At 40.4% G+C, this 12117-nt stretch overlaps 1 protein-coding gene and 1 long non-coding RNA gene across 2 annotated transcripts in view; one reads left to right on the top strand and one right to left on the bottom strand.

Annotated features, from left to right (window-relative positions):
* Positions 1-549: 549 nt before the first annotated feature.
* ifnlr1 (interferon lambda receptor 1) lies at positions 550-10886 on the top strand. Its single transcript, XM_086077893.1, has 7 exons — positions 550-722; positions 1974-2100; positions 3274-3446; positions 3521-3705; positions 4684-4822; positions 5962-6101; positions 7948-10886. The coding sequence occupies exons 1-7, from the start codon at positions 680-682 to the stop codon at positions 8794-8796; spliced, it is 1656 nt and encodes a 551-aa protein (XP_085934019.1). The 5' UTR covers positions 550-679; the 3' UTR covers positions 8797-10886.
* The window catches only part of LOC147172762 (uncharacterized), a 32910-nt gene continuing 27342 nt past the window's right edge, over positions 6550-12117 (bottom strand). Inside the window, exon 3 of the long non-coding RNA XR_015095330.1 lies at positions 6550-8307. This is a non-coding gene — a long non-coding RNA (uncharacterized LOC147172762). The remainder of the gene's footprint in view (positions 8308-12117) is intronic.

Raw genomic sequence — 12117 nt, 5'->3', positions numbered from 1 at the left:
ATGTTTTTACTGAAGGGTTGAGGAGGGAACTGACGACCTTCAGCTTGGGAGACGGCCAACCTACCACCTGAGCTATGCCACTCCTACTGTTTGTTACTAAAAACATTCTCTCGTACACAAAAATTTACTCTGAATATTTTTCTGTCTTCCAAGTGTACATTTTACTCTGTTTAGAGTGGGATCCAATAGACTCTTTTTAGAGTAAAATGTACTCTACAAAATTGACTGTGTACCTACCTAATCCTACCTAGCGTGACAACTGTATATATATGATAACAATGAGCACACTGTGTGAGAACCTGAAAAACATGCTCGTGGCATAGCGTATCAAGGAATTATATGTTATCTTTCACTTTCCATTTTGGGGGTTGGTGGGTAATCATGCTTTGTCTGGATGATCTGTAGCCACTAAAAGACAAGCAAAGAGAGTGACGCACAAGTAAGGTGAGTAAGAAAAAAAAAAAGGCGGAACCACCTGCGAGCGGAATATCAGGAAGCAAGGTGATAAAGGTACACCTGCACACCTGAAGGAGACCACTCCTTTGAGCAGAGTCCTGAGGATGACTGGCAGCAGCGATGTGAAACCCAAGGCAACTTTTAACTATAACCCGGGGGTCATCAAACACTTTGGAGGACATTTCTTGGCAGAACTTTAACATATACCCCCCCCCCAAAAAAGATGTGGTCTGTCAAAGTCCTTATCCTGCTTCTCTTCTGCTACGGTGAGTGCATGTTTGTATTTTGTCCCATTTGTTCTATTTGCAGTCAAATCATAATGAAGTAACTGCTTTTTGTGATTGTTTTTAATCTTACATGAAACAAAAATAAATGCCTGGAATTAAAAACAAAAGACGACTCATCTATTTAACAATCTTAGGATGTTCTATAAGGTAGTAATTGATGGGAAAAAAAATCCCGTTTTATGATCAACTTCTTCACCTGACGTGATATTGATGAATTCATTACACGGCTAATAAAAATGCAAATTGTCCGAACTGACTGCTTCAATCTTTTGTTTCGCTCACCCCTGACTGACTGCGAGGACAATAACGTTTAACGTAATATGGCCCGGGCTCATTTTATTGACGTCACGTTGGGAATATGTGACTCATTTATTAAATGCTCGGGCTACATAATGGAGCGCCCGAAGTGTTGGGCTCACGCTAGACAACAATCGCAGGAGACTTGAGCAGTTTAGCCGACACGTGAGAAGCAAACAAAACAAAACGTTGTGGGGATCAGCAAAGGAGGCAAAAGAAAAAAAAAAAAAAAAAAAAAGCTTTGGTAAAAAAGTAGGACTGATTTAATTAATTTACTTACCGTAAATAAAAGAGTACAGACTTAGAAATGTACAGTAAAAATTCATTTTAGTTTTATAAACATGACCAGTTTAAATACTGTACATTATCAAAATGAGAGAAAAAAACTTCCCTGCATACAAAATAGCTCCCAGAACTTTGCAAACTGACTCACAAATACATTTGCTAAATTTGCCAATGTTAACGAATGAAAAAAAAGGAACCTTACCTGTATGTGGTTTTTTTTGTTTTGTTTTTTCACATTAGATTTTTAACATTTTAGTGCCAGGATCCATCGTTGTTTTAGACGCAACGTATTTGCTATGAATCATTCTTGAAATTGACCACTTCAACAATTCAAACGGTGAAAAATGAATTGCGATATGAGTGTTTCAAGTTATGGGCATAGTCACTAATTGAATGAAACGTGTATCTCAAGGCACCATTGTATTTGTACTTCATTACTTCTCACCACTGTCACACTCGACGTAATCGAAGATCTGTGGACAAGGATTCCGATCTGTTTATGTAACGTTACGTCAGAGTACTTCAAGTTGTCTTATTCAAGAAAAAGGTGTAACGTGACAAATTTGTTTGACACGAGTGAACAAACACCGGGAATTATCGTCCAAACAAATGACTCAACTGGACTTTGCACTCTTTCGTCTGTGGCAGCTTGTCTTTCCATCGGCGACGACAAAGTGTACTTTTGCTCCAAGAATTTTTACAATGTGCTCCACTGGAATGCCTCGGAGCCTTCGTTACCAGACCAACAGGTCCTCTACAGCGTCCAGTACAGGAGGTACGGAAGCAGGCTGTCTCACACAAAAGATGCACAATCATGAAAAAGGTCGGCCACAGTAGCTTCAAAATAAGTGTTGCTACATTTAGGGTAAAACAGGAGCAAAGGTTGATAGCGACTTGGGGTGTAGCATTATGCCAAAAAATCACACTTCGGAAGGTACCGGAAAATACTTAATCACATTTTGACATTTGAAAAAACTACTAGAGCAGGCAGTAAATTATTTGTAAAAAGTGGAAGTCAAACATTTCATGACATTAATATGTTACATGTGACCTCACTCGTCTAACCATGACATTCTGATTAATATTACATTTGTTGAATATAAGTAAAGCAGCAAAATCCAGCCGTTTTTATCCATCTTAAGGGGCGGCCATTTTGCCACTTTCTGTCCACTGAAGATGACATCAATGTTGCCCAGGCAACGAGCAATCACAGCTCATCTGTTTTCTGAAGCTGCGCTGTGATTGGTTGTTACCTGAGACCTGAGCAACTGTGATGTCATCTTCAGTCTCATCTGTTTTCTGAAGCTGCGCTGTGATTGGTTGTTACCTGAGACCTGAGCAACTGTGATGTCATCTTCAGTCGACAGCAAGTGGCAAAATGGCCGCCCCTTGAAATGGATAAAAACAGTTTTAACTCATATTCCACTAACACAATATCAACCAGAATACCATATTTAGAGTAGTGGGGCTGCATAGAACATATCATTTTAAAAAATATATATAATAATTGGGGGTTGACTTCCAGTTTAAATGAATGTTACATACTCTCAAAACTAGCATTTCTCTAGCTAGAGCTAATACATGTCCTGTTCCACTCATAGTTGCAACAAATACAAAAACAGGAATTTAAAGGAATGCCCTCGCACCTAATCGACAACATGACGTATCACGACGGCATATTATTTGTTGTGTTCTTATGTTCAGTATTTCCCTGATGAAAGGACTAAAATGTCATTAAAAAGGAAAACTGATGTTACAATTATTGGGAGAAATATATTAAAAAATATAAAAATTAAACACTCTTAACACACCCCACACCTTTCAGTGACATCTAACAATCAGGCCTTTCTCATTTAGATGGCAAAAGAGGAATCATTTGGACCGAATTTTGGTATACCACCGGTGTGTGGCAGCATTAACCACATTTTGTACACCAAAACCATTCCAGGTATGACGAGGAAAAACCGTACCACATCAAGAGCGAGTGTCAGAACATCACAGCGCTTCAGTGCGACCTGACTGCAGAAACACCGTTGCTCCCCCTCGTATACTACCAGGCGCGAGTGTACGCCGACGGTCGGTTACACGGAAGGACCTCCAGGCTTGAACCCATCGTAGACAGTAAGTAACGACATTCGCAAATGAGAATTGCATGTGACCCGCATTGAATGATTGCTATTGTGTGACTGCTGTAGCAACTCTGGGCCAAGCCAACTTGTCAACAGGCGTGACGCCGACATCCTTGCACGTTAGCGCCAAGCTTCCGTTGGGGCCGAACGGCGACTCCCTGGAGGACATCATCAAGAAGAGCAAAAGCAGTTCCGTCAATAATTGCATTAAATTCACCTTTTACCTCACCTCCCCCAAGTGGGCCATGCAGGTAATTGCACGTCGGCATCTGTCCGTGAGTTGTGGACGAGCTCAGTTCCTTACCAGGGTTCTCATTATGTAATAAATGGTAACTGGTATTTCATTTGTATAGCGCGTTTCCACCTTACAAGGCCCTCAAAGCGCTTTACATTCGACTACTCATTCAACTACTGATGACGCAGCATCAGGAGCACCAGAGGGGGGTGGGGGTGGTGGGGGGTGAGGGGGGGCAGTTGCGTGCTCTGTCCTGGCCGGGGTCGACGGCTCCCCTCTTTGGTGGAGGTTTTCATGCATGCCAGATCCACCACACCAGCATCAATATTCAAACACAATCTGCTTCTTCCAATGGTCGTTGATTCGGTGGAGGTTGATGTCCTATCCTTCCTTTATTTCCTCAGTCTTTTCTTTGGTCTCTTGAGGTCTCCCTAATTTGTTGGAATTTAGATGTTTCTGGTGTTGGTAAAAGATTCTGGTTGGTAACCCTGTGGGTAGTAGGTGATGTCTGGTCGGTGCTGGATTTCACTTTCCTTTCCTTTCTTTGATCCTTCCTCTGGTCTCCTGACAACCTCACGACTCTAGCTGGATTCTGAAGTATTCGGTTCAGGTGAACGGTATGGGATTTTTAATAGGTTTTAGGTGAATTAATGAGTACACACGCACGCACACATGCACGCACACACCCGCATACGCACATACTTACTCACATACAAAAAAAAGAGAGAGAGCAATGATGATGACCTGTCGAATCGGTAAGATTACTGAATGAACAATACTGAGAAGAAGAAAAAAGGAGCACCAGGGCGTTCAGTATCTTGCTCATGGATACTTTGACGTGGTCACAATGGAATGGGATCAAACCCACAACCTCTAGGTTGGGAGACGACCACTCTACCACTGAGCCATGCCGCTGCGTTTGTCTCGTTCAAGGAACAGCTTCTACATAAGTGTAATAGAACAATGTCTGATCAGTTTGTTTTTCAATTTCTAGGAGCATCACAGACCATTTGCTCATTTTGTCTTCAACTTGAAACCCAACGAAAGGTACTGTGGCTATGTGGTCTACACGAATTTGTGCCACCTGGCTTGTCCGCAGAGTGAGAAGGCCGACTTCTGCGAAACGCTACCAGGTGAACACTGATTGGTTACTTTGAATGGTTTTCCTCGTGGGATATTACATAAAATAGGTGTTGTTGGTTGACAACTCCTAAATTTCAATTCTTGTGGCATTTCAGACCACAGAAGGTCTTTTTGGCTGGAGTTTAGATGCTTGCATGGAGATTTAAAAAAAATATCATGTTTGGATAATACAGTTTACTGGAAAAATCACTGACATGTCAAAGCCAAAGGGTAAGCAGAGCTGCGGTTTTTAACATAGAGCATGAGGGGTGGGTAGTTTTGCATGATACATGTCTCCGTATTAAGACTGTTAGCATGCGAAAGTGAACGTGCCTGTGACATTTCCTTCCTCTCTTGTCCCATTGTTAAAACTAAACTAGCGTGAAAAAATAATCTCCTGCCGGAACGTCACTGCTAACTCGAAGAATAACAAAAGCTGATGACTACAGCTTCACACCATACACACGCCAATACAAAAATCTACATTCCAATTCCCTCAAGGAGGCTGTTGTGCAGTTCTCGGCAGAGATAAATCCCCAATTTTGCTCCGCCAAGCTTTTTTGGATCGCGACTTCTACATGCAGGACAGTAACCAAGTACAAATACTTTGGGAGTAGATTTTTCAGGTATCTGTAATTCAGTTAAGTGTTTACTTTTCTGATGACTTATGCTTTACCTTGTGGAAATAGGCTTGTTACTTTTTTCTGTCTCCGCAGATGATAACACGACATAAATAGAAACCGGTAAAGTCAACCAACATTGAGATCTTGATTGACTTGAATTCTTCGTGAAAGAAACACAGCCAGCATCAATAAGTCACTATTTTGAGTGCAGTTTTTTTCTCGCTGTGCCAAAATTTGTCAAACCGATAAGTATGGTATATAATTGACAGTAAATATCAATTTTTACTTTTGTAAAAAACTGCAGGTTTTGACAGTATTAAATCAGTATTTCTACTTATACACAGTTATCTACCTCTATTTAAGTTCAGGCTACGAGTACTGTAACTTTTGCAACCTCTATATATAACTGACAAATAAATAAAAAAATTTAAAAAATTTTTTTTTTTATTTTTACTTTAGAAATGTGTATTTGTATCAGTATTTGTACTTGTATTTATTTTACACAAATATCTGTACTTCTCCTTAAGCAAAGCCAAGTTCCCCTTTCAAGATTCTGTGGTGGGCACTCTCGGGCGCCGCCCTACTGGCCATCATTGGCATGGTGTTGGTTGGAGCAGTGTGCGTCTACATGAAGGGCAGCCTGATCAAGAAGCTGCCACGGTCACTGGTGAGCAGTCAAATTCTTCCCCCGCCGTTTTACCCAATCTTTATATGTTAGCAAAAATCTCACTACACATCACCAAACAAGAGCGTCACAAAAAAGCGGACACAGGTTATTTCTACCTTTTGCCAAGTGGAAGAGTGTTTAATTCTTCTGTGCGTCACTGGATACGCTGCACATAATAAAAAAAATAATAACAAAAGAAAACGTTTTTTACGCAGTAGCATGCACACATCGGAGCACACGCGTGCAGAGCAGTAATTAGGTGCAATTTGGTAATTTTAGGGCGCACTGGTTGGCAATTATTGGTCTAAAATAACCATCAGCAAATGTAGCAAAACTGGAAAATCGGGCCCTGTAGCACAAGGTTTGGCATGTTGGCCGAAAGTTGAGGCCATTGAATGACTGTTTAAATAATTATATTTAGTAATTGCAACAGTAGTTTGGTGACGCACAAAGCTTCTTTTTTTTTTGGGGTGGTGTCATATTTGTGTGTACAAAGAACACAATGGAAAAATGTGCTTTCTCACTTACTGCATCAACAGAATTCGGTAAACAAAAGTAGTGATAGACCGATTTTTCCAGGGCCGATACGATTATTAGTAGTCAAGGAGGCCGATTACAGTAAAAGAAAAAATATTACCGAAAATATTGCCGTCAAAATAAAAAATAAATAACTTTGTTGAAATGTCATTAAGCATGTTTGTTCAAACAAATTTTCAACACTTGAGGTTTTTTATTTCATTTAAAATATATAAATATATAGACAGCTTTGTTTAAAAATGATTAAAAACAGGGGGCTTCCCAGGTCATCACCATGTGTTAAACTAAATTAAAAACTAAGCAAGTAAAAGGCTACCTAAAGCTTTACTACTGTAGATAATAATTTCCCAAAAATACAACATAATTTCTTAATTTTAACTTTTTTTTTTCAGTTTTAAAAATAAGTGTAGGGAGTTCCCAGTGTCAGCAAAATCTTTTATAAAGTAAAGTGTAAATTTAAATACAGTGTTCCCTCGCTCTAATGCTGTTCACTTTTTGCGGTCTCGCCGTTTCACAGATTTTTGTGTGTGCAATTTTGCATGCATTTTTTTTTTTTACAGGTTTGAACATTGAGAATGTTTAAACAAGGGAGAAATGTGAGGAATAAATGCATCAATGAGAAACGTATATAAACTGTGTGGTGAGGGGTTTTAGAGCCTTAAAACATTTATAATAAATGCAAAACAAAGCTAACAACTTCGCAGATTTCATGTATTTATTTTTTGGGGAACTTAACCCCGGAAAACGAGGGAACACTGTAAATATATAAATGAAACGTTCCTTGTATCTCACTGAACAACAAATGCACGCGAATGTAGCTAATTTTTTGGTTTTCATCAGGGTTCGTATAAGGTTTCAAAAAATTTTCAAAATTTCTTTGCAACAAGTAAAAACTGTTAACATCTTACAAAACCTGATGAAAACCCCAAATTCGCTACATTCGCAAGCATTCACCGCTCATTGAGATGCCAGCTTTATTGGCCGATGCTGATATTTGTTAAAATGCCAAACATCGGCTCCGGTAATCGGCCTGGCCGATAATCGGTCTATCCCTAAACAAAAGACCTCCATCAAGGCCAGTGCGCCATGGTAATTTGACTTACAAGTTCATTTATGAGTTTATCAAGATACAAGCCGCCGCTCGGCCGTTTTTTTTTTTTGTGGTCTATCAACCAAGGGACAGCTCATAACGCAAACAAATTGACATCGTACGTATGTTTACTGATGAATTGCTCGCTAGTTAGGTAAGATAATAGATTCCGCAATGGAATTTCATTTCCCTTAATGTGTTATCTGCCTTTTACAACAGGAAATGCATATTGCCAGAGAACTGCCAGGTTTCCAGAAAACCCCAGAGAGGAATCTGATTATTCGCAGGCCAATGGTCTCTGCTCAAAATGAACAAATCTCCATCAACAAGGATGCTCCCGTCAGTCCTACGTCAAACGGGCCTTGCGTTGGACCTGTTGGAAGTTATTTCCCGCAAGACTTGCCTCGCCAACCCTGGCTTGGCGCTACGGGGTCACCAGTGGGGAGGTCAGCTGTCCAGGCGTCCAGCAGCCAGTCTTATGTCATCTACAGCTCCTTGGCGACGGCTGCTCCCACAGAACAGAACCAGCTCCCGAGAGTCCTTGTGGAAGACAGGGAAGGACCGCCTCCGCCGCAAAGCCTGGACGGGGAAGCATGCGGACAGTTACAGTTGCGGACGGCGCGAGACGCCAACGGACAGCTTGGGTTGTCTGTCGCTTTCCGGGTAGAGAGCGGTACAGAGGGAAAACCGCTTCTATCTGATCTACATGAATCTGAAAAGGAGGCATCAGTTTTAGGTCTGCTGAAGCGTTTGAACAGCTCCGAATGGTCAGACTCTGGGTGTGTCGATGGGACGCTGGTTAAGACCGACTGCGCACAAGCTAAGTCGGCTCCGCTTGGAAATTACATAAGCAATAATGTACCGCCCAGTGAAGCCGATCCAGGTTCGGGGTACAAACAAAACTGGATGCCATTTGACGCCACACCCGACAATGATCAGGATTACATGAGGAGAAACCACTCTTGGACTTTTGCCGGTCCTCGAGAAACGGAGGACGGGGAGTTCAATGACGATGCAGGATTTCGAGGAAAAGTTCTCCAAGACTGGGTGTTGCAAATACAAGAGTAATACAATTAAACTATTTTTGTTTACGTTTAAATCCCCACAAAAAAGGACAAGCCAAGAACCTTACATTTCAGCACCTCCGGGGTAAATGTGTCTTGTCCTTGACGAGCCCATTGGTTGTTTAGATGTGCTATTGCAACTAGCTGGTGACCCGACAATTGCAATTGACCGGTGTCCACTCCACTGTCTATATTGATTGACTGACCACCAGTCCAATGTCTGTTGATATGTGCCTTGTGACTGATTGGTGATGTTTGTTGTCAACCCTCCCCAAAATATTGACAATAATATGTTCTATGCAGCCCCACTAGTCTAAATGTGGTATTCTGGTTGATAATTGTGTTAGTGGAATAAATGCAGCCGTTTTTATCCATTTTGCCACTTGCTGTATCACAGTGCAGCTCCAGAAAACAGGTAAGCTGTGATTGGTCGTTGTCTGTGCCCTTGAGCAACAGTGATGTCATCTTCAGTTGACAGCAAGTGGTAAAATGGCAGGATTTTGCTTCATAACTCATAACTGCATGTCATGTTTAGACTAGTGAGGTTACATTTAACACTATTGTCAAAAAATGTTGACAGTTGACTTCCACTTTAACAACATTGTTTATACCGTTTTTTTTTGTTTTTTTACATGTAGTTGATTGGTCACCAAACCGATGTCTGTCTAACTCTGGGATTACACAGCATGCGCGTGCGTTGCGTCTCCGCTCCGCCGGCGCAGCTGATTCGTTTCCATTCTATCAGCTTGTTCAAATTACACCGGACCAGCTGCGTCGTGTCGGAGGCCGCCACACGGATAGACCTATTTTCTATTTTTGCCGGACGACGCTACCGTCGGCATCCGTCAAATGGCAAACTAGCACAGAACACATCAAAATAAATAATTTCGCTTACCTTTCAAAATACTCACCAAATCCTATTTCGCATTCATGTCAGCAAAACGTCATCATGCTTAACGCTTAATTAACGAACATGGACGAGGAGAGATTTATAATGGAGGTGGATTATATATGACACGGCACATCTTTTTTTTATTTGGACAACCTAAAGGAAAGCGAAAGTGAGTTCAATCAAAAGAAGTCCACCTCTCTTTCTGCTTCTCTGTTAAGCAGTAAAGAGTCGTTTTTAATGCCACGTTATCGCGCGCGATCATGCGAGACACGGCGGGAAGTTGTCGGCGACGGAGCTGCCGGACCGCAGCTGAGCGCAGCCGGCGAGTTTTGTCCATAAAATTGACGTGTCCGGAGCACACAGTCAAGACGCAGCGGAGCGTAGACGCGCATGCGCTGTAATCCCGGGGTAAATGTCTATATGTGCCTTGTGATTGACTGGCGACCAGTCCATTGTTTACCAAGAGTGTGTGACATCAGGGATGTACTGGGGCTAAAATTCGGCCCGGGACTTTTGTGGCGGTATTTATTTCGTGGCGGATATGCATAGAAAAATGTGTTTCCGTGTGCTCTTCTGCTGATACTTTTATTTTGAATATGTCAAATGAGTCAAACTGTTTTTTCAAGGAAGTAGCGTAAACACGTACGGCAGAAATTTTGGACAAGTTGTAGTAATTGGTCAAAGACTTTGGGAGTTCCATCTCTCGGGAAATCAAAATTTATTTAAGTAGGAAAATCAAAATGAACGTAAAATTAATGAAAAACATGTCTGGTATAAATATTTTTTTTATGTTTATGTTAATTTTTGATGTTCCTGCTTGTGCCGTATCACCACATATTTGTATGCCGTGAGCCGTCGGTAGCCTCAAAATCAGGATCGCCTGTATCCTGCTTTAATGTGATTGGAGGGCAGATGAGTAAAGTTGAGTTTGTTCAACAAGTAGCATGTGTCGTCGGACAAACATCATCACAAGTCACTCATTTGCAATGTCAGAAGACTATAAATAGATGTTATCACCTCCGCCCATGTTGACTTATTAACTATGAAAGTGTACAAAACGCACCGCTGAGTCATTAAGAAGAATGTGGAAAAATGACCAAATTAATTCACAAGAGTGACTGATTTTTTAAATATATTTTTTTACCCTCTACATGTTTCAGTGTTAGTGACAGAAAATGTATTAAAAATTGCTATTCTGTTTACTGTTGACTCTGTGGTGGCTTTGTTCTCTTCACTGTTAGCTAGGGTAAATAAAGTGCGTCAACATACTGAAAAGGTAAGGGTCAAGGTTCACGCGAAGCTGATAACACATTTAGGTTACATTATCGCTCATTCACAAGCTGTAATGTAACAATGGGAGTGTTCTGAATAAAACAGGAACGTGGCTCACAAATGATCAATCAAGAACAGTTTGAATACAAGGCAAATGAAGTATTTCTGAGTTGTTGAAGATGTTTTACCTTTGTCCTTTGTTTCTGCGCAATTCAAAACAACAGGAGTGTTGATAACATATTTACGAGGTGCTTTTGCCAAATTACCACAAGGAACCAGAAGTACATTTTACACCAGGAATGGAGAAAATATGGCCCATTGGCCAAATATGGTCTGTTGCTTTTTAATCTGTCCTTTAATATTTGTTATAAATTTACATAGCTGTTGTTGTTTTTTTCTAAAATTGATTAGCTAAAATGTGTTTCTTTTTAAATAAATCATGACATGTGGGGGGATTCAAATATTGTACATCTACATACTCTACAACGACTAAACAATTAATTGACAGCTAATCTATCAAATTAATTAATTAATTTAATTATTAGATATCTTTTTAACTCATTCAAACCCAAAAACGTATAATTTTTTTAGTACTTTGTCCTTCACTCCCCAAAAACTTTTTATGTTTTTGTTATGCTAGAGCATACATAAGGCTTTGATGCAGCTTCTGACCTGAAGAGGTGGCTTAAAGCGATGGTAGTTATTGTAAGGTAGTTAGAGTATAAGAGATCAGCCAGGGCCATGTTGCAAAAAAACACATTTTCCCAGTGTTTTCAACAGGTTAGCGCTATACTAATGCTAATTGCTGCAAAACGGAAACAGATACAAATATACTTTTTTTCTGATGAAAGAACTCTAATCTTTCTTTTGGTATGTTCCATGTTTTTTTAGCAATAGAACACAATTTTATGTGGACCTTGCAAAATCTGTCAAAATCCAGTAAAACAGCAAGGAGCGAAGGAGGTTGCTTCAGTGAAAATGGCTTGGAGTGAATGAGTTCATGTAAAAATGGTACAAATGCTCAAAATTTCAGCTTCCCAAGAGATATCTGTTGTCCTCTAGCCTGATTATCTTTTTTTTGTGAATCAAATTTAAAAAAATTGCCTTTACTTTGGGAAACAATTACAATTTTTGCCGATTTTCTGACATGTTATAAACCAA

Source organism: Leptonotus elevatus, chromosome 6 (genome assembly GCF_054856555.1).
Source record: "Leptonotus elevatus isolate MCC_2025b chromosome 6, RoL_Lele_1.0, whole genome shotgun sequence".
In the NCBI taxonomy this organism is placed as follows: Eukaryota; Metazoa; Chordata; class Actinopteri; order Syngnathiformes; family Syngnathidae; genus Leptonotus; species Leptonotus elevatus.
This window is presented reverse-complemented; position numbering and strand designations above follow the sequence as displayed.